We start from the raw sequence: 23,479 nt of genomic DNA on the forward strand, positions 1-23,479 counted from the left end.
ATACTTTTTAATTGATGGTTATGTACCTATTGCATACTTTCTCTTGCTGTGTCATACATAAGCTCCCAATAGTTGATCTCGGGTCGGGAAGCACGCTAACCCTTTATTGGATCCTCAAGTGATGTTGAAAATAACACAGACCTCTGAACACCCAGTCCATAATGTTCAGGGGATTCTATACAGTATCTTATACATGCGCTAAGGGAAAACATAGCATGTTGACAATATTAATACAGCAATAATACAATCCCTATGAGTATATATATTCTACTGTTAAAACATGTGGTAAGATTAAAAAAAACATATATAGTGGACACAAATGTCAAAATCCTTCATTTTCCAAGCCAGAATATTAATCAGTTGTCCGTAAACCAAAAAGATTGAGCAGTTGGCATGTAAATTTGAAACAATGTTTTATTTCATTAACAGTGTTGGCTTTATCTGCAGAGTCCTGAATTGTGCCTTGAAAAAAAAAAGATTTCTGTCCTTAAATGCCTCTCATCGCTCGGTAATATACAGAGAAGTGACAGATGGTCAGAATGATCAAACTCCCTTATGGGTTCATATCTTATTCGCAGTAACCATTATTAAGCCGGAATATATGAATGATATTAACCAGAGGATACCATCAGGTTAACCACGGAGTGTCTGGTGAGTTCCACAACAAAATAAAAGTTGGATGGATCTGCCTTGGAGGTAGACCATGAGCCACGACTGCCACTTTTATGGCTCCAGAAAATCAAGTAGCAATGATAGATCCATGTGTTACGTCCATGAAAATTGGACTGTACATCACAGGAAGGCTTTGTAATCGTCCCGTCCTCCTCACTTTTTATGGAAAAGAACAAGCCACAAGCCACAATTTGAATTTAATGCCCAAAATGAAATGGTGATTGTCTACTAACAAAACATTTATCCATCCTTTACTAGCTGGCCGACAAAGAAGTTGTCCCTTTAGCTGCTGTAGACGCACAGCTTTCTGCTGAAGGCTCCTAGAACAGCAACAGGAATTAAGTGCAAAGAGAAAAATATAACTATTCTAAACTCTTAGGTTTAGGGGGGAAAAGGATAATATCTAAGAAAATACTTATTGTCTATTGCCAAACACAGTGATGAGTTATTTAGTGGTAAACCCTATAATTGACATGTCTGATGAATCGTTCCAATGTCGTTTTAAGCGTTTTACCAGTCATACATACAATAACACTGACACAGCTTGTGGTCAGGACATATCCATTGTAACTGTCCTATAATTTTCCAAAAGAGAATCTTTGGAGTGGCAGCTAAATCACACGTAGTCCATAATGGAGAACACAGTGTTTAGCAGCTGAAGACAATACTTTCATCCTGTATGTAAACAATTACACCATCAGCAATCAGTGTATCTTTTAGAACTTGCCACATAGAGGTACTGGTACAACTAATCACTAGTACTAGAAACGCCAGGTGGTAATGAACCAAAAGGCCTCCAAGTTGTGAAATGCTTACAATGTAAAGGCGCACTGACAGAAAACCAATCAAGCAACAGAGCACAAACACAATAGCTTGCTAGAGGCCGTTTCTCTACATGTATCCCAAGTTTTCCATCTCGCTGCGATAACGCTGCTCGGAAACTTTGCTCTTGTGCTGTTTTGTCTCCAGATGTTGTCGGAATTCAAGCTCCTCGCCGGCTCCTGCATTGCACATTGAACAGTAGAATTGTCCACTGGGGGTCACACACATGGCCAGGTCCCTAGGAATTCTCTGACGGGAACGAGGATTGAAATACGGACCTGGGGAAAAAAATTAAGAATTTATTGCTGGGTGGAAAGTCAAAAGGATGACAACAAGCCCAAGAACAAGTGGAAGTATTTTTTTAAATCATTTCCACTGAGATACCAACAGGTTTAGGATTATGGGGAGTCATACCGCAGTAGTGCAGGAGGTAATTGAACATTGGAGTTGAAATATAGCAGTGGGTGGCAGCTATGCTGTACTGTATGAGGCCATAATATCTATTAAATAATAGGAACTTTGTTGTACCGTGTCAGACAATATATCTATATACTAGGTATGTACCTATAGTAACAATAGCGTACAAGGTTGCACACATAATAACTATAGTACATATAACTATATAATGATAGTAACTATACTGAGATATACAAGATCGTGTCTATATGTACTGGTTGTAACTATATTGTATAAGGCCGCATATCTATATAATTAACATTTTCAATAGGGACCATTCAGATCCACATCCACCACTTTAACATATGGTTGATCTGAGATATTATCGCACCTGTGATTAAGAGAGTTCCAGCATATTTGGCAAACAAAACTTACATCAGGAAAGAATGTAATTAGAGGATGTGTAGGTATTACAGTGTTGGTAATCTAAGAAAATGGCAAGGATAGATAATTACCCAATAATGCGGTGGATGGATAAAACAAGCATTCTCTATATGTCTTTCACTTACCCCTTCTAAAACAGCATTTATATATAGCGAATATCAAATGACATTATATTGTGATTAACAGCCAACAGAATAGCCAAGCATCATGAAAAAGGCAAAATTTATTTTTTCCTTAGTCCATGCAGAAGCCAAACCTAGAGTCTTATCCTGTTATCTTGAATAGGACAGGCATCAGCCTAAAACCTCTGCCTCCTGGACCTATAAGATACCTCCCACCCCCTCATACCTTGTGATGTAACAAGACCGACACCAAAAGTTAGATGCAACAAAGTTTAACAATGACAATAGGAAGGGAAATAAACAGCTGCCAAGGAAAAAAACATTTACGGTAAGAAATGTTCTCTTCTCCCTAGAGTCCTATGTGGCAGTCAATCCTAGGGAAGTCCCAGCTTGAAGGATGCTGCGACCAAAAACAGCATCTGCTGAGGTCAGAATGACTAGCTTGTATTGTCAAAAAAATGTATGAATGTTGGCTCATGTTGGTGCTTTACAGATCTTGTCTATGGATATTTTTCTGCCCAGGATGTTACCATAGCTCTTAGAAACTCTGGGGGTTTCTTATGAGCATTTACCCTTTTTGTACCTAGATAATTTTTGAAAAGGTGACTTCCTGAACGTCTGTGAAAGACATATATATGTTTCTAAACATATGTTCACGTCCAGACAGTGCCATTTATATTCAATATCATTGGCAGGCTTGGGGAAGAAGGATAACCTCTTGATGGATGTTTGTAAAAGATGCAACTTTGGGCCTTAAAAAAGGAACAACAACCTAATCCTTATGAAAAACCATGTATAGTTTCTTGACCAACAAGGCCTGTAATTCACCCACAGGATGCCTACCAAAAAGAGAGTTTTAAAGGACAGCAATATCAAACCAATGGACTACAGGGGTTCAAAGGATGGAATACACAACTAATGTAAAACCAGATTCCCAGCCTTGAATGCGACACAGAAAACTACGAGATATATTAGAAGTGCCTTTGACAAAATGTCTTATCAAGGGATTAAAAGAGATAGAAATGCACTAAGTGCAGCATTATGCACCTTTGCCTTAGCTAATTTGTGGCTCTAAGGATATTTATGATTTCTGAGGCCACACCTTGTTTCTCTAATATCTCCTGTTCCACAACCAAGCAGTCAACTAATTCTCTGTGCAGCAGTATCCAGTACTATCCCTTGGACATTAGCACAATCTCTGTAAACCAGGCTCTTCTGGGCCAGAATGGAGTGATTAAGATGACTCTGGCTTGATCCAATTTGATCTTCCGGGCTCTCGGAATCAATGGAACAGCAGGCAACACATACGTTCATAGTTTCAAACCGGGCTAACGTTGGCGTTCTCTTTTGATGCCATCAGTTTTATACAGGGTCTCCAGCATTTTTGCATTATCTGTTGAAAAGTCTCCATGTGTAAGACCCCGTCCTCTCAAACATTTGCCACCGATCAACCATTCTGCTCGGACATTGTCCTTCCCTCTTATGTGTATAGCTGAAAGTTGATCCAGTGAATGTTCACCCCAAGTCAGAATCTTTGTACAAAACCTGAGTAATAGATGGGAGTGTGTGGCTCCCTGTCTGATGATATATGCCAGGAACAAGGCGGAGTCACAGGAAGTGACGTCACATCACGTGACTCCGTTTTGTTCCTAGGCGGAGCAAGCTAGGAGACACTGTAAGGGAGCAGCAAGAAGGCAGCCTTGCGGGACTGCGCGGGATTACCGGGACCCGCAGGTACAGTGCCTGACCGCCTGCTCCCGCCCGCAGCCCCAGCAAGACCGCCCGCGCCCGCAAGTTTTTTGGTGGGTCCCGCCTCCCAGTGCAGTCCTCTAATATATGCCACTGCAGTGGCATTGTCTGACTTAATCTAGACCGCACATAATCTAAGCAAAGTAATTGAGATATTACCATATGTCTATGTCCTTTAACTTTGATGACATAACTTTGTCTTTCTGATCCCAGATGTTTACCAACTTCCCATATGGGTGCTCCAGCCAAGAATGGATGCGCTTGTAGTCACTGTAACCCATCGAGGAAGTAGCAGTCTCTGCCCTTTTCTCAAGCACCTAGTGGTGATTGTCCACCATCTTAATCCTAAACGAACCTCCTGGGGAATATGAGTCCTTGTTTCCAGACTGTCCCAGTGTTGCAACACCACACTCTGCAAAGGCCTCATATGCAGACAAGCCCAGGAAACCGCTGGGATGGTGGAGGTGAAATAGCCCCAAAAATATCCCTTCCTGATGAAGCAGAGAGGGCAGGGTCACAGTTAATTTAGAAAGGCTAAAAGTAGAGCCTTGAATTGATAATGTTGTAGACCACCTTCTGTCTTAATCGCGAGACACAGGAATTGGTATGTGTAGATAAGCGTCCTTCAGATCCAAAAGCACCATCCTATCATCCTTGTCTAAAATTTGAACAACAGATGAGATGGATACCATTAAAAAGTATTCCTTTGTCACAAGGGGATTTGCAAATCGGAGATCCAACACAGGTCTGAAACGTCTGTCTTGTTGGTTGGAAACCAGGAAGGAGGATAAATACCTTGGAATTCCATCCCTTCTTGAACCACAGATTTCGAACCACAGCCTTTTTTTGCCCTGATGATGTGCCTCCTGAGACCAGGAATCTTAAAGTCGACACACCAAAAATCTATGGCATGTCCATTTCCTATGGTGTTCAGGGCCCAGCTGTCTGACATGAATTTTGCCAACTGGTTGCTGAAGTTATACAATCTTGCTCCCATCAAAGACGCTTCTGGTTCCTCTGGAAGGAGGAGGATTTGCCTCTTCCATTGCGTGGTTTTGTAACGTCCACCGTTTGCTGATAGGAACTATCTTCACTCTGTGCTGTTCGTTTCCTGTTGCCAACCACTAGTGGCCACCCTTGCCACTCTAAACCACTCAGAGTGATTATCATGTCCAGGTGCACCTTGTTACCTGATTATCACAGCCTATATAAACCTGCCCAGCCCTTCAGTCTGGGCCTTGACATTGATGTTTTAGGATTCCTGTCTGGTTCCTGATCTGCTCCTGTTTTGGTTCCTGTATTGTTCCTGAGTTGTGGCCAGTGCCCCACTAGTGGACTCCCTGGTTGAGTTCCCTGCAAGAAGGCTTCCTGCCGTGTGTGCCCCATCCAGAGGGCTTCCTGCCGTGTGTGCCCCATCCAGAGGGCTTCCTGCCGTGTGTGCCCCATCCAGAGGGCTTCCTGCCGTGTGTGCCCCATCCAGAGGGCTTCCTGCCGTGTGTGCCCCATCCAGAGGGCTTCCTGCCGTGTGTGCCCCATCCAGAGGGCTTCCTGCCGTGTGTGCCCCATCCAGAGGGCTTCCAGCCGTGTGTGCCCCATCCAGAGGGCTTCCAGCCGTGTGTGCCCCATCCAGAGGGCTTCCAGCCGTGTGTGCCCCATCCAGAGGGCTTCCAGCCGTGTGTGCCCCATCCAGAGGGCTTCCAGCCGTGTGTGCCCCATCCAGAGGGCTTCCAGCCAAGAGACTTTCCTTGTTTAAATGTTGTTGTACCATCATCTACAATACAACTATTATCCGCATCTTCTGTCTGTGATTTATTTCCTGCGCCTGTCTGTACCAACCCCAAGCCATCATGCATCGTGGGTACAGACAGAGCCCCTCGTATCCCCTGCACCTGGGCTCCTATCAGACCTGCTCACCCGGTCCGTGACAGAATGTCAAGGCCATTACAAGGAGGCCACGGGGATACCTGCAGTATTGGAACTATTGGCGGAATTGTGTTAGAAGCTGATTGCATGGACACCAAGACCAAGTCACAGACACAAAGAAAGAAGGCTGCTAAGAGCTTTAAGTGAGAGCCGCTCACCAAAAAGGAAATACAGAGAAGGCAAGAGGACGACCTGTGCTTTTATTGCGGAGGGACTGGTCACAGGATAACATATTGTCCGCACAGACCAGTCAAGCCGTCCGCAACCCACATTGAGAAACCCCATGCCCAGGAACCTGCATATGACGCCAGCAAAAGCAGGAGCATACTCTGTCTCATCCGCAGACGGGTAAAGCAGGGGTTAACCAGTCCTCCGCACCTGAGAATCCTACGCCCTCCATCATGATGTCAGATGACCTCCAGACCTTGTCTGACGCCCCCGAGTGGTTTGATATGGACAGTGCGTCATCTGAGACAGATGTAACGGACACATCCATGGATATCAACCCCCCAGCTGTTTGTGCGGTAAGGAACACCACTCCTACCACTCACAGGAGTAGGAATAGGACACTCCAAACCGCACAACACTAATGGTAAGGCCCATATTCCTGGCCAACAACTTCAGCGCCTCTACCGTTGCATCACACATGGAATTGGCAGACATATGGATGCCAGGTAGCATCTGAAGTAATTGTCCTCTTGGTGTTTTATTCTTGATCACCTCCTCAAGTCGATCAACCCAGATCTTGTCAGCTCTGGCAACAGTCGCTGCTGTAAAATATGCCTTGCATTGAAAAGCTGAATATGCAGTCTGCCTTGCTATCCATGTGATCCTTTAAGCCAGAGGGATTTTCTGCAGGTACTCTAGTATGCTTACCTGGTCAGACAATAGCTATGTCAACTTTTGGTATAATATTCATTTCTTCCTCCTAAGTTCTTTTGAGAGGGAAACAACTTTTTAAACAAATTAGACTCATGAGCTCTTTTGGCACTGGGTGGACTGGAAAAGCCTTTGGGTGTCTCCTAAAGTGGAACATAGGATCCTGAGTAGATTCTATAGAGCTTTATTCCTCCATAACACCTATCACTGCTTTGATCATCTTAGGTACATCCTAACAGACAGATGGACATATTTTTTTTAAAAAAATAGCCCATCATCAAGTACAACATAATCTTCTCTTCTCTGGGACCTTGATCTAAGGAAAAATATTCCACAAACTCAGGGATCTGTCTGGAGTGCTGCAGCCCGGTCATCCTGTAAGGTTTTTGCACACTGCCTTGTAGCCAGAATAAAAATTGCTTGACCTTCGATTCACCCTTTGAAGCCCTTTTTAATGCGAGCTGCAAAAAACTTTTTCTTATACTTACCAGACATAGGCTGTTCACATGCTTGACACACTAGGTGCTTAGTTTTAACCAGCTTCTTCCCTTTAACTTCACTGTGAGGTGGGGGGCCTGAAGGAGGATCCATAACCTCAAATAAAATGCCATTCAATAAGTAATATAACAACCCATATCTGAAAATAGATTTAGAAAAAGGATACACCTTCTGTGTAAATAGTGCAGAAATGGACATACAAAAGTAAAGATAATCGAATGTGAAGGAGTAGCATTGCCCAGTGCAGACACCCAGGAGGCAACAAATGTCAATGGACATACATAGTATGCGCAGACACCGAAGAAAACTTGTACATGGCCTGCAGCAATATGACCCAGCAAAAACACCACCAAACTGGTCTGTAAATTCTCAAAACTTCCATCGTGATATTCAATCTCTTGCCTTTCAGCATAAACACCCAACATATGGTCCAGAACTTCTGGTTTTGTAGCCGCAACTACTTCAGTGGCCCAAGAAGCAGGTCTTGTCTGACACCTATCCCCCAGGCAAGGAAAAAGTATGGGGGGTGCTCTCTTTTAGGCCTGGGAGGCTGAGTTTTTAGTATGATGTATGACAAGATCCAAGGTTTGGCTGCCCAATAGGATGCTAGGAAAAATGTACTTCCGTAATACCTAATGGCAACTCTTATAATAACCTCTAGATTGTAAGCTCGTTTGAGCAGGGCCCTCCTCACCTCTTGTCTCTGTAAATCAAACTGTTATGTTACATACTACTTGTTATGTCCTGTCTACAGCGCTACGATATTTAGTGGCGCTATATAAACGATAAATAATAATTATAATACATATGCATTTATGTGTTGCTTCCTTCTGCCATGCATACATATATATACAGCATGTCTGTGTGTGGGCTATGATTCAATGTGGATAAACAAGGATAATCTATTTTAACTTTGGCAACTGAAGCATGAGATGCACAGATAATGAATGTGTTGAACTCCACCTTTGGAATTAAATGAGAATTGGTCTGAATTCACTAAGATATCCAGAATACATTCCAGTGTAATATCCATTAAGAAACAGTGAGACAATGTCAGAATGGATAAAAATAAGTCATCCAGTACCTGTATTATTCTGAATTGTGCAGGTGTTTCTTCGACTCTGCATCATTTTATGTTCATTTCCTTCTTTCCGGGCTCTCCTTTTACACTCTCCAGAATCCCTGAGTGTGATAAATTTACAGCTTATACAGAAGGCAATGCAGAAGGAAGCAAAAACTCCATCTATACATCAAGATTTGGAAGCATGGAACAGTGGTTTCTAACATTACTAGGGTTGGATTTACAAGAAATCCCATCATGGTTCAAGAGAAGGATTCATATGATCCGGGATCTAATATAAGGCTGTTAACATAGATCTTGTGAGTAGGATAGATTTTATGCATGTTTAAGATGGGAATATAATTTAGTGCCACAAAATTGCTCTTGCTTGCCTCTAAATGCTACACATGACTCATGGAGACTGTTATTGGCTAATAAAATCCATAGTCACTTGGAATACACCCGTTTAACACAGAGTTTAAGTGAATATTTTCTTCAGTGACAGAACGCTATATACGTTCTAGCTGCCACTTGGTGTGCTTACACTCAGCATGAGCACACGCATACGTACTAACACACATACATACATACCGTATATTCCGGCGTATAAGACGACTTTTTAACCCGTGAAAATCTTCTCAAAAGTCGAGGGTCGTCTTATACGCCGGGTACTAAAACTTACCAAGCCGGACTGGAGAATCACGAATCTCTAGGGGAGGGGCGAGCGGAGAAGCCGCCTCCCTTGGGCCGGTCTTCAGGGCCGTGCCGAGGTAGGTGCAAGATCGTGATCTCCCCAACTATGAGCAGGGCTGGTGAACGTCTGCGCGGTAAGCTTTAACAATCCTCCTTACCAGTGTAGAACGGTATACAAGTTGTATACCGGTCTGCGTAGAATAGATGTCCCCTGCCGTCCCCGCAAGACACCCGGGGCTCCGGGAGTCTGCACTGGTAAGTCTAGGGGAGGGGGGCACATCTCGGGGGGACACAGAGTGGCAGCATATCTCACAAAGTGTAGTGTAAGTGTACACTCTCAGTGTATGTGTATATGTGCGTTTGTAAGCAGGTGTGTACGTGTATATGTGTGTTTGTAAGCTGGTGTGTACGTGTATATGTGTGTAAAGGAAGGGGTATGTGAGGGCATTGTATGTTTATACATGTGTGTGCTGACCCACCCAATCCAAGCAGGCTTTGTATACAACAACCAGCCAATCACCAGTAAGGTACATCGCTTGCCGTGATTGGCTGGTTGTTGTATACTGGGTAGAGGGGTAGTCTTATATGGCGAGTATAGCCCAAACTCTATATTTTAACTGGAAAAGTTGGGGGTCGTCTTATACGTCCAGTCGTCTTATACGCCGGAATATACGGTACACAGACATCCATATGAGCTTGGAGTCGCCTAGGCACATGCCTATTGGGTCTTATGGATAATCTACCATATGTTGCTATTTAAAATATATTTCATAGATGAGCAAGAAGTCCAAATGGGCCCTATTTTCATATTGACCCTAATGCTAATAAGATGAAAAAAGCTTTAGAAAAAGATTGTTTAATGGCAAATGATGAACAAAGGGCAGTGTTTGCAGGACCAGGGGGTACAGAAAAGAAATATTGAGATATCAGGGCAAAGGGTAAGTGGTACTTGTCTGTTGTCTCCCGCCAGTCTTTTTAGTTTTTTAAAGCTTAATTGATGGATTATGGAAAAAAGAAAAAAATAATGGCTCACAGAGCGAGACTAATTGACAACCCATTGTAAACACAAGACAATTTTTTTAAAAGGGGAAAAAAATCAATCCTTAATGACTCCATGGGAAGTCAGAATATACCCTTGGCCAACCCTAAAAAGACTGGCGGGAGACAACAGACAAGTACAGCTTACTCTTTGGCCTGATATCTCAATATTTCTTCTCGGTACCCCCTGGTCCTGCAAACACTGACCTTTATTCATCATTTAAACAATCTTTTTCTAAAGCTTTCTTCATGGCATAGCCTTAGGAAGGGACAAGAGGTACAAACTTCTCCAGATCATTCTAGAAAGATGGGGTTCCTTTCCATACTAATATACTTCAAAAAGGGGATGAGGACCAAATAAGCTGAAGTCTGAAACACACACAATTTCACTTTAAACAAACATATGTGTATTGGAAGCTTCCTATGCTGTCTCTTATAAACAGAGAAAGCCGGCTATCTGTTTCCTCCCAGGAGGGAGGCTGGCTGCTGGGAGCTTCCTGCAGGCTCAGAGAAATGCTGGGCGTACAGGAATCTCTTCTCTGAAGATCATTTCTGGGATCACTACTTCCTATCATGGCATTTCACAGGACAGACTGCGATGACAGGGTTCAGAATTCCTGTTTCTCAATCAAAATTTGAAAACTGCTTTACTTTGTATTTTTGGGTGCCATACATTGGGGTGAATCCATATTTATTCAGTCTCTTACGTTCATAATATAAAAAAAAATACTGATATGTTTACTTTTAATTTTCAATTCATTTTTTATTGTTTTTTTTTAAAATTAAATTACAGGCATTATTTAATGGCACCCCAATATATGGACATTTATATTTAGTTTTTTTTCCATTTAATAGCTTTATGGGGTGAGGTTAGAAGCATGTACAGGCCTATGCCCACTTGCCTACATTGGCAGGACCAGGAATGCAGGAGTACCACTGACACTAAGTTAAATTTATAGCCTCCATAGCCTAAAACTAAGGGCAGTTTTGCACAAAAAGGTCTCTTGGAGTTCCAGGGAATTGCTTGTGGCTATAGATAACTGTTTATTCTTGTCTTACAAGTTGAACATTCTCTCTTTTCTTATGGGACATTATTTTTGACTGTTACCCTGCATCCAATGACTAAGCCTTTATGTTTTTCAACTCATAGAAGGATATATTTTTCCAGTATTTATGGTCTAACAACAATTTGCCAGCTAGAACCTAAAAGAGCTCCCCAGCCGCCACATACACTTTAATGCAACCTAGCAATTTATCGGCATCCATCTAGTCTGCCCATTTTTCCTGAAGTAGAGCCAGACCGTGGCCTTGTGTTAGATTTAGGATAGCGTTATGTCTATCACATGCATGTATAGATTCCCTATCTATATTAGCCTCTACCACTTCTGTGTTTAATAGATATAATACCTGAGAGGTCCATCTAAATATCCATAGTGTCCCTCCTGCAAATGCATGGAAGAACTTAAGCATAATACTAAGTGGGGCATAGAAGGAATGTTCATTTTTTATATTATATTTTTATGTTATTTTGTATAGCATGAACGGAAAACAAGAGGTCCAGGTCCTAGCTTTTAGTAACACTCCCAAATAAGGTGAGGTTACTCAGTAGCGTACCTAGCCGGGCGCGGGGGCGGTCCGCCCTGTGTGCCGCTTGTCAGGGGGGTGCCACGGGCTAGGGTGACCACATGTCCCGGATCCCCGGCAGCATTGTCACTTTTTTTTTTTTTTTTTTTTACACGGAGCAGAGAGAGGGGCGCCGAGCGTGACGATGCTGCTGGGGATCCGGGACATGTGGTCATCCTAGCCCATGGCAACGCCCCCCGCTAACTCCGTCGCGGTGCCGGCATGTCATGCTGAGCGCCGAAATATGACATCATATTTCGGCGCTCAGCAGTGAAGCAGCGGCAGAGCAGGAAGCAGCGGCAGAGCAGGAAGACGGAGGCGTCGTGCTCCCACCGCAGGACTTCTGAATGGTAAGTCCAAAACCTTTAACTACAAAGGGGGAGAGGGTAGATAGTGGGGAGGGGGGGTAGATAGTGGGGAGGGAGAGGGGAGAGGGGGGTAGATAGTGGGGATAGAGGGGGTAGATAGTGAGGAAGGAGGGAGGGGGGCATATAGTGAGGAGGGAGGGGGTAGATAGTGAGGAGGGAGGGGGCTAGATAGTGATTTGGGAGGGAGGGGGGTAGATAGTGAGGAGGGAGGAAGGGGGGTAGATATTGAGGAGGGAGGAAGGGGGGTAGATATTGAGGAGGGAGGGAAGGGGGTAGATAGTGAGGAGGGAGGGAGAGGGGGTAGATAGTGAGAAGGGAAAGAGAGGGGGGTAGATAGTGAGAAGGGAGGGAGAGGGGGGTAGATAGTGAGAAGGGGTAGAAAAGGGGGGAAGGTAGATAGTGAGAATGAGTGAGAGAATGAATGAATGTGTGGATGAATTGTCTGAATAAGGGAGATAATTAATGAGTTTGTGAGAATGCATTAATGAATGTGTGAATGAGAGACAGAATAAATGATTGTGTGAATTATGTGAATAAAAGTGTGAATTAGTGAGTGACTGTTAAAGTGTTTGTGTGTATGATAGATGTATAATTGATGTAGAGCAGGATGTTTGAGCCTTGGGGACCAAGATGACACAGGCAGGGTGTTTATGGGACAAAAGATGGCACAGGCCGGGCTGTTTGGGGACAAAGTTGACTCATGCTGGGCTGTTTGGGGACAAAGATGGTAAATCCTATGTGTGTAATCTGGGTGCTGGTCAGGTTCTATGTGGTTGTGCAACCTATCATCTATGCCTGTAGTTTTATCTCTTGCTATGTTTGTATGTCTGATTCTATGCCTCTAGTGCTGAGTTCACATGTGAAAAATAATAATATATATATATATATATATGATTTCTAACAGCAATCACACTCCTATCACGCCAAGTCAGCTAGTACATGCTGGAATCTGGGTATGCCTGGGATATGGGCATGATAGGAGTGTGATTGCTGTTAACAATCATATATATATAATATATTAATATTGTTATTTAATTTTTTTGTCCTATTTTGCTGTGTTACTTATTTTAAATAAAAGTGTGAGATTTTTTTTATGGTGGGGGTCATATTTGGTTTCGGACAGGAAAATGCTGGATTTTCGGTTTCAGTCCAGAATTTTCGTTTCGGTGCATCCCTAAGCCAGACAATGAAGTGGTAGGCCTACACCACATCAATGTTTGGGTTAGTATATAGTGATAGGAGTTATGCTGCACTATTATCAGTGTCTGGCTGAATGTATAGTGATAGGGATTACGCTGTACCACCGTCAATGTCTGCCTCAGTATATAGTGTTAGGTGTTATTCTGTACCCCCATCAATGTCTGCCTCAGTATATAGTGATAGGTGTAATGCTGTACCACCGTCAATGTCTGCCTCAATATATAATATAGTAACATAGTTCATAAGGTTGAAAAAAGACCAAAGTCCATCAAGTTCAACCTATATACATATTGTGTCCCTACTGTGTTGATCCAGAGGAAGGCAAAAAACCCTTATGAAGCAGATGCCAATTGCCCCATACCAGGGGGAAAATTCCTTCCCGACTCCAAATATGGCAATCAGAATAAATCCCTGGATCAACGTTCTGTCCCTATTAATCTAATATCCATAACTTGTAATATTATTGCTTTCAAGAAACACGTCCAGGCGCCTTTTGAACTCTTTTATTGAGTTTACCATTACCACTTCCTCTGGCAGAGAGTTCCATAATCTCACCGCTCTTACTGTAAAGAACCCCCGTCTGTGCTGGTGTAGAAACCTTCTTTCCTCCAGCCGTAGAGGATGTCCCCTTGTTATAGATACAGTCCTGGGTATAAATAGGTCCTGGGAGTGATCTCTGTACTGCCCCCTTATATATTTATACATAGTTATTAAGTCCCCCCTAAGCCGTCTTTTTTCCAAACTAAATAACCCTAATTCTGATAATCTTTCTGGGTACTGTAGTCCTCCCATTCCCCTTATTACTCTGGTTGCCCGTCTTTGAACCCTCTCCAGCTCCACTATATCTTTCTTGTACACTGGTACCCAGTACTGTACACAGTATTCCATGTGTGGTCTGACTAGTGACTTGTACAGTGGTAGAATTATTTCCTTGTCGTGGGCATCTATGCCCCTTTTGATGCACCCCATGATTTTATTTGCCTTAGCAGCAGCTGCCTGACAATGGTCGCTACAGGTAAATTTACTGTTAACTAAAACTCCTAAGTCCTTTTCCATGTCAGTCGTCCCCAGTGTTTTCCCATTTAATACATATTCCCAGCCTGGATTTTTCTTCTCCATGTGCATAACCTTACATTTATCTGTGTTGAACCTCATCTGCCACATCCCAGCCCAAGCCTCCAACCTATGCAGATCCATTTGTAATCGTGCACTGTCCTCTATTGTGTTAACCACGTTACAGAGCTTAGTATCTTCTGCAAAGATTGATACTTTACTATACAATCCCTCTACAAGGTCATTAATAAATATATTAAAAAGAATAGGACCCAAAACTGACCCCTGTGGTACCCCACTAGCAACAGTCACCCACTCAGAGTATGTACCATTAATAACCACCCTCTGTTTCCTATCACTGAGCCAGTTACTTGCCCACATACACACATTCTCCCCCAGCCCAAGCATTCTTATTTTATGTACCAGCCTTTTATATGGCACCGTATCAAATGCTTTGGAAAAATCAAGATATACGACATCCAGCGATTCCCCCCGATCCAGTCTTGAGCTTACCTCCTCATAAAAGCTGATCAGGTTAGTTTGACAGGACCGATCCCTTGTAAACCCATGCTGATATGGAGTCATACATTTTTTTTCATTGAGATACTCCAAAATAGCATCTCTTAGGAAACCCTCAAACAGTTTACACACAACAGAGGTTAAACTAACAGGCCTATAATTCCCCGGGTCAGTTTTTGTCCCCTTTTTTTATATTGGCACAACATTTGCTATGCGCCAGTCCTGGGGAACAGACCCTGTCACTATAGAGTCCTTGAATATTAGAAATGTAATGTCTATTACATTACTTAACTCCCTTAGAACGCGGGGGTGAATGCCATCTGGACCTGGTGATTTGTCTATTTTGATTTTTTTTAGGCGGCACTGCACTTCTTCCTGGGTTAGACAGGCGACATGTACTGGGGCAGTTATCTCATCCTGCTGTATATTACCTGGCATTTCATTTTCCTCTGTGAATACAGCAGAGAAGAATATATTTAATAGATTAGCTTTTTCCAGATCCCCGTCTATAACTTCTCCCTCATTACTTTTTAAGGGGCCAACGCTTTCATTTTTAACCTTTTTACTATTTATATAGTTAAAGAACATTTTGGGTTTGTTTTACTCTCTTTGGCAATGAGTCTTTCTGTCTCCAGTTTTGCTGCTTTTATCTGATTTTTACATATTTTATTTTTTTCCCTGATAGCTTTTTAGTGCTTTCTCACTGCCTTCCTGTTTTAGTAGCTTAAATGCCTTTTTTATTGCCCCCTTTACATTTTTATTGTAACGCTCAAGACTGGAGATTCACAGGTCTCGGTTTCCCAGTTTATGTCGGGATAGTTAAAGTCCCCCATAATAACCACCTCATTGTGATTTGCTGCCTTGTTTATTTGCTTTAATAATTGATCTTCAGCTGCTTCCATTATATTTGGTGGCTTATAGCAAACCCCGATCAGTATTTTATTATTTTTCTTTCCATATATTTCTACCCATAATGACTCCACATTATCATTTCCCTCACATATATTCTCCCGCAGTGTGGCCTTTAGGCTGGACTTTACATAAAGGCAAACTCCTCCCCCTTTTCGTTTTTTTCGGTCCTTCCTGAATAGACTATAACCCTGTATGTTAACCGCCCAGTCATAGCTATCATCCAACCATGTCTCTGTTATACCCACTGTGTCATAATTTTCTTCAGACATTATTAACTCCAGTTCGTCAGTTTTATTGGTCAGACTTCTGGCATTAGTAAGCATACAATTTAGAGGTGTATGGTTTTTTTTCCTATGAAGCCTATCCCTATTGACTATTCTAACCCCTCCCTCCGCTCCACCCCCAGGTACATTTATAAGCCCCAGCTTTCTATCTACACTATCTTCCCCTTCTATATTGTAGTTTCCCTCCCCCCCTTTCCCTAGTTTAAACACTCCTCCACCCTTCTGGCCATCTTCTCCCCGAGCACAGCTGCACCCTCCCCATTGAGGTGCAGCCCGTCCCTACCGTAGAGCCCAGTTCTCCATGAACCCAAACCCCTCCTTCCTACACCAGATTCTGAGCCACTTGTTTAGCTCCCTAATCTCCCGCTGCCTCTCTGGTGTGGCACGTGGTACAGGTAATATTTCAGAAAATACTACCTTGGAGGTCCTTGCCTTAAGCTTGCTACCTAAGTCCCTGAAATCATTTTTAAGGACACTCTGCCTACCTCTCACTTTGTCATTGGTGCCAATGTGCACCATGACTGCTGGGTCTTCTCCAGCCCCTCCCAGTAATCTGTCAACCCGATCCGCGATGTGCCGAACTCGAGCGCCAGCCAGACAACACACTGTTTGGCGATCCCGGTCTTTGTGACAGATCGCCCTGTCTGTCCCCCTAATAATTTAGTCCCCCACTACCAGCACCTGTCTGGCCTGCCCTGCGCTCCTCCTTCCCTCCTTACTGAAGCAGACACCCCTCTGGTGGCCAGAGGCAGTGACTTGCTGCAGTACTGCTAACTCTGAACTAACATCCCCCTCATCTGCCAACCGGGCAAACTTGTTGGGGTGTGCTAGATCAGGACTAGCCTCCCTGGCGCTTTTCCCCCTACCCGCCTTCTAACTGTAACCCAGCTAGCTGCCTGACTGTCCTGCACCTCCATCCCACTATCCTCCCCCACCTCTACCCGCGAGAGAGCTTGCTCAGTGAGCAGCTCAAATAACTGGCAAAAACAGACAGTAAGGCGCAAAATATATATAAATATATTATATGGAATCACAAGGATTTATACTTTACCCTCCTTTTTGCTTTTTAACGATAGAAGCTATGCAGTTTTAAAGTGTTTGTGTGTGGGGGGGTGCCACATACAGGATCCGCCCCTGGTGCCAAATACTCTAGGTACGCCCCTGAGGTTACTAGATCTTGAATTCTGTGTGGCTCAAGATCCCCCTTGAGAATGGCAGATTTATGGCGATTCATTCAGAATAATCCAAATGTTTATCAGGTGATGTGGTTGAAAAGGTGCACATACTCCAGAGCGGGCAAGTATTTCTCATCAGCTTATACACAATTTGAGGATGCAACCAAACAGTTATATGATGAATATAGCATGCCGCTTTATCCGAAGAAGCTACAAATCCTTAATATGGAAAGGTTAACAAATGCTTACATTGATGAGTTGCTGGGTGCCTCTGATAGACGTAGCCTCTTTGCGTGGTTCTTTCCTTGATAGTGTGCTTGAGCTACCACAGGGGAGCTGAATGAGGCATCACACAGTTTACAATAGTCATTTTCTGTTGCAAGAATTACACGTCCCACAATTTTTGAAGACGTCCCCTGAAACGTGATGAACATACCCCACCTAATTAGAATTATTAATCTATATAGGCAATGAAGAAATCTGAGTCTAAAATCAGGACAGCTTACAGCAAGGATATTAGAAACATACATTTTGATGTCAGAAAAGATCCAAATGCCCCATCTAGTCTGTATACTTATTTATAGTATATGCATATCCCAAGCTTTTTTAAGTTTAGTGATGCCCATATGGTTTCCTCTGGAAGGCAATTCCACATATCCACCACCCTTTCTGAATTTTCTCACATTACCCATCAGCCTTCCATCTTCTAACTTGAAACCCCCCTCTAGCTCTTGTACTTGTACTACCATCTGACTTTATTTAATTACCTGACACTACACAGGAATTTCAAACTGCTACAAGTCAACAATTTCAATATCATTACAGATTAACGATCAGTTCATGTCGCCAATGGAATTATACTCACATTTGGTGTTGAAGCAGCTGCCTGGGGTGACGTTGCCTCCAAGGTATGACTGAGTCGGGATGAAGCAGGACAGCTGCTCGATGCACTGTAATTGCGAAGCTTCTTGCTGTGGTTTTTACCCTAAAAAATGGACAACAGTTTGTGAATCTAAAGCGCTGCAAGTTGATCAATAATGCAAATTAAAGTATATATTTAATGCAATTGTTTATTCACAAATCCACCAAATACTTTTATATATTTTTTTCTTTATTTCATAAAGTATAACAGGATAAGTGACTCAACAGGAGTATATACTATAATGAATAACATTTGTTATCACACACACAGATAGCTGCTGTGTTTATGTACTGCAAATTACTTTACAGCACCTGAACTATGGCGTTTACATCAGTTTACATCAGTATGCCACATAAACAAAAAATAGATGTTCAAGGGACATTATAGTCCCAATAAACACATAAAAGAAACAAACTACAAAGTAGCAGGTATGTAATCAAATTCTCATTGAAGTCAATGGGATTGCTGTCCGTACTCGCAATGAGGATAGCGGCTGCAGCGGGGGGGGGGGGGGGGTCGTGGGAGCTGGGGGGGCTGTCCTTGTTCAGGCCCAGGACAGTGTCCGAGTTAAATACAAATAAATAAATGCAAATAAATGTGACATCCCAATCATCTTCATCGATACAAAATCCCTATATCCTGCTAATAAATATTTATCTAGATATATAATATTGCTACAAGTATATTTTTGCCGGAAATTATGTTACAAAGGATTTTAAGACCAGTACAGTATATGTTGCATTATTGTCTATTGTTAAGAGAAAAACAATATGAGTTAAAGGACACTCCAGCCATGGTGTTGTTTTTGCATATGCGTGGGGGGAGATTGTGCAGAATCCCTCCATATGCATTTGCCCCGTCCTTCCTTCCTTTCATCCCCTGCACATGATATACTTACTGCCAGACAGTTCCTGAGCTGGCTCACCAAACGCTGCAGACGGGGGTCTAATAAGACCCATGTGTGCATACGCGGCAAATACTCTCATTGATTCCAATATTAGTATTAGTATTCACCTAGTATCTTAATATACATTTTCTGATAGTGGGGTTTTCAAGGACATTAAACTGTCCCTTTAAAATGAAATTGTTTTTGATTCGCATTTCAGAGCTCTCATGGTTAATATTTTATCTGGAAAAAAACTTTTTTTTTTTTTACCGTCGAACAATCACTTTCACATTGCACGTTATTAGTAATGGAAATTCCCAGTATTGAGAAATTCTTGCTTGCCTCCTTAGTGAATAGCTACACTTAATGAAACGTTTACCGTAAGCAACGTCAAATTAAGGATGTAATTGGACTGTTATTTTTTTATTATTATATTTCTCTGAAATTCACAGGAATATGTTCCCTCTAGATTTTTTTAAAGAACATTGCCAAATTCTGGATAAGCATTTAGCAGCAACTCAGCTGACTTTTACTGGAACTTGAAACTCCAGATTATTCAAGATTTTTTAAATACTACTTTACTTTAAATGCAACAACATTAAAAAAAAGAATTCATTTCTAGTAAGATCTTTTAAATAAGTTACTTTTTTAGGTAACAGGTGTTGTATTTCAATACTTCTCAGTTTATTAAAACATATTTCCTGAAAAGGGCATTCGTTTCTTGAAAAATATTACTAAAGCAACATACACCGTACATGAATAAAGCAGTTATTAATTAAAGAAAAAAAATACTTTGGAATACATATGGCTTAACAGAGCTTATGTGTGAAAAGCAATTCTGGTGCAAAAAGTTCAGCAAGCACCAGCATCATCCCATTTGTTGTCATGGTGTTTGTACAAGAATCATACCATTGGTTGCCATGGCGATTGCACCATAACCACTATTTCCAAAAGAATAAGTTCTATTGTATATTGAACATAACCATGCCAGGGAAGGCTATAGAGAAGTCCCCCTCTTCTACATGAAAAGTTGGGGCTACCTGCACGTAAGTGTAGAGCAGGGGTGCGTTTCCAATTAAAGTTGGGTGTTAGAGAGAGTAAATATAAGGTGTTAGTGTGAGCAGGTATGTATTAGTGTATGCTGTAAGTATGTTCTGTTTTGAGAGTGAGTTTTGCCTTTTAATGAAGTCTATAGAGGCTGTGTTGAGCCGACACAGCTTCCATAGTGCCAAAGGGTCAAATATCTTCCCTCTAACCAACCTATTGAGCAACAGGACACAGGGGCTTAATCACACGAGAGGCGACAACTGCTGCCCCCCTGGATCTGCTGTACTTGTCAGCTTAGGCCGTATAGTGTAACAATATACTAAAAGAATAATAAAAGAAACAGGTGAGCTTGAGTTTTTCAGTTCTTAATTTATTTATAACTATTCTTTCTGTTGCTTGTATTATGGGTCTCCCTAAAACTGGGTTACTTAAGGTTCCTAAAATTCTGCATCTATCCTTTTATAAAAAAAAAAGTACTTTTATCAGGAAATTTGCATAATTCATATATTTTACAATTAAAAAACTGTGATTTATAGTGTTTTCCGAAATAGACCTGATTTCATTTACTGTTTAGGCATACACTCAATACATACTGTGCACAGTGCTATTTTTTTAAAAAAAAATTTTTGCAAGCTGTCAGCAATCCACAATATGGGCATTTTTTCAGGAGAGCAAGTTTCGCTGTCATGAAAGGTGTCATTAGGTCTAAATCTAGTTGTGCTTTTTTGCATAGGTTGCTACTAGTTCACCTAATTCTAAGCTCATGTAGGCATGTTTATTAAGTACAACAAAACATTCATAAGTACCGCTCAATGGATAGAAAGGCAGACAGACATACTGTTTTATGAGACAGCATGAGCTTGAGCTCAACACTTGGCTCATCAAAAGTAGAAGAGTACAAGTCGGAATGGCTTCTCCTTTTGGCCCTAGGGAACATCCATGTGGACACATGAGATGTTTTTACTAATTGGTGGAAAGTAAGGTATGGCTCGCTTGACATGCCAAGTCTAGGGTTCGCAATGGCTCAGCTCATGCCTCATGGGTGCTGGCAAGCTTTCCCTCCCATCTCAATGTACAGAACAATATGACGGTACTTATCTCTACCTACTAAACCACCGTTCAAAGGACTGTACAAGGCCTGTGTGTCATTTATAGAAACAGTTGTAATTTCAGAAGTTTATTTGGGGCTATCTTGGTTATATGTCTATAAGCACATACCACTATTACCTTAAATACAATAAATATCTTGTTTGCAGATAGAAGTTGGCTTTCAGTAACATTTGTCTTGAACAGGCAGTCTTTACTACTAGTGTTGGTTTCTGATCATTTTTTCATATTTTCTTCCAATATATTTCCATACGGAAGAACATTTTCCATGTGTTTGGAGTTTGTATTTTGAACCCTACTTAAATTATATACCGTATTGGCTCAAATATAGGCCGCACTTTTTTCGGCCTATATTCGGGGTCTAGCTGTAAGGACTTACCTGCCTCTCCGTGGCCGGTCCCGCAACGCTTCCTCCTCGGCCGGCTTCCCGGGCAGCGAGTACCACCGCTACCCGGTCGGCGTCTTCACGGTAGCACAGTAACATAATATTACACATTACATCTGTAACGTGTTCTTATAACCTCGGGTGACCTCCTTAATGCAGGACACACCTCCTCCTGTCCCTATTTAAACCTTCCTCTTCTGGGTCACCCTTGGTTGGTGTATTTTTGCTATTTGCTTGCGCATTAGATTGTTACTGACTGCTCCGGTTTGACTTGGCTTGTCGACCTCATTCCTGTCTCCTGATTCGGCTCCTGATTCCTGCTCGTCTGGTATTGATTCGGCTTGTTGACCTCGTCTCTGGATTCTGATTTGGCTTATCCTGATTACCTGTCTGACCCGGTTGGTTCTCTGACTTTCTGGTTCCTGTTTGGCCTGGCCCACTCCGCCATCTGGGGTCCTACCTCACCATACCATTACACTAGCGCCCGAGGGCTGGGACATGCAGTCCCGGGCGCCGGGCAGGCCGCGGGGTTAGGATACAGATCCCCCGCAGCGGTGCAGGGGACCTGCATCCTACTCTCTGATACGCTCAGACAGCCTCCCCTGCCAGCACTTCCCACGGGGGGAGTGCCGGCATGGGAGATTGTCCAAGCGCATCGCGCAGACGTTCACCGGCAGCGGCGATGAGCGTGAACGACCTCCGCTGGCGGCACGTCTGCTCGATGTGCTTTAACAATCTCCCTTGCCGGGAATTCCCTATATCCGACCCAATACGGTATAATGATAGTTGTCAGAGGGAAAAATAAACATTTTGTTAACATTCAAAGGATCCAAGCCTGAGAAAAAGAATGCCCTAGCACTAAATGCTGGGAATAGTTATTAGAATTAGATCATCTACCATAAGTGACCAAAGCAAATTCAAAGTCTATTTATTATTAGAGCTGCCAGACAGCAGCTTTCTCAAAATATTTCCAGAATGACTGCTTGTCTGATTAGGATAACTTTAGCCATGAGGAACAGCACTCCAAAAAACAGTGGTTTCATTACCTGATAATGAGCTTGAGCTTGCTGGGCAGAATTCAGAGTGACATTACAAAGCTTACAGGACAGGGGCTTACAAAGATCTTCAAGGGATGGATCCCTATCCAGGACTTTTATGAGGTCTTCATCCTGTAAGACTTCTGGAGAAGGGAGCTGGGATGCATGGTTTGGCATCTTTTGTGGTTGACCAGGGACAGGGAGTACTATTTGTCTTTTGCCCATCCCGATGGATGAAGGAAAAGCAGCTTGTTCAGGATGAGGTGGTGTGTTGGCATGTTGCAGCACAATCATCTGCCCAGGTTTCCAGAAAGACCTTACTGAAAGAAGAATGGATCAGAAGATTATGCTGTGTTTCAACGCTGATGACAATCTACGAATAAAACACAAGTACATTGTATAAAGGTATGCTAAGCATAATCGATAAATGCTAGTGGTTAAATACAGGTCTTTCTAAAAATACATACAAGTCAAAACATACTGTGAGGCAAATTAAAGTATGGAATGGTAGTTGTGCTTTGAGCAGAGAAGACATGTTAATGTATACTGTGTGTTGGTCAAATTTTTTGTAAGGATTATAATATCTTTCAAACTATACAACGGCTAACAATCTGTGTCCAGCCAGTGTATGGATCAAAACTTCTCATCCTAGGATAGAACCTTGC

General features: G+C 42.4%; 1 protein-coding gene across 1 annotated transcript; it reads right to left on the reverse strand.

Annotated features, from left to right (window-relative positions):
• Positions 1 to 1,563: 1,563 nt before the first annotated feature.
• On the reverse strand, positions 1,564 to 23,108 carry LOC149300417 (zinc finger matrin-type protein 3-like). Its single transcript, XM_089485452.1, has 5 exons — positions 22,824 to 23,108; positions 18,296 to 18,415; positions 17,680 to 17,846; positions 8,590 to 8,687; positions 1,564 to 1,772 (listed from the first exon to the last, which is right to left on the reverse strand). Exons 1-5 carry the CDS (start codon positions 23,106 to 23,108, stop codon positions 1,564 to 1,566), a joined length of 879 nt encoding a protein of 292 aa, XP_089341578.1.
• Positions 23,109 to 23,479: the final 371 nt, after the last annotated feature.

Source organism: Sceloporus occidentalis, unplaced genomic scaffold (genome assembly GCF_023333645.1).
Source record: "Sceloporus occidentalis isolate IW3139 unplaced genomic scaffold, rSceOcc1.0.p SCAF_25, whole genome shotgun sequence".
Taxonomy (NCBI): Eukaryota; Metazoa; Chordata; class Lepidosauria; order Squamata; family Phrynosomatidae; genus Sceloporus; species Sceloporus occidentalis.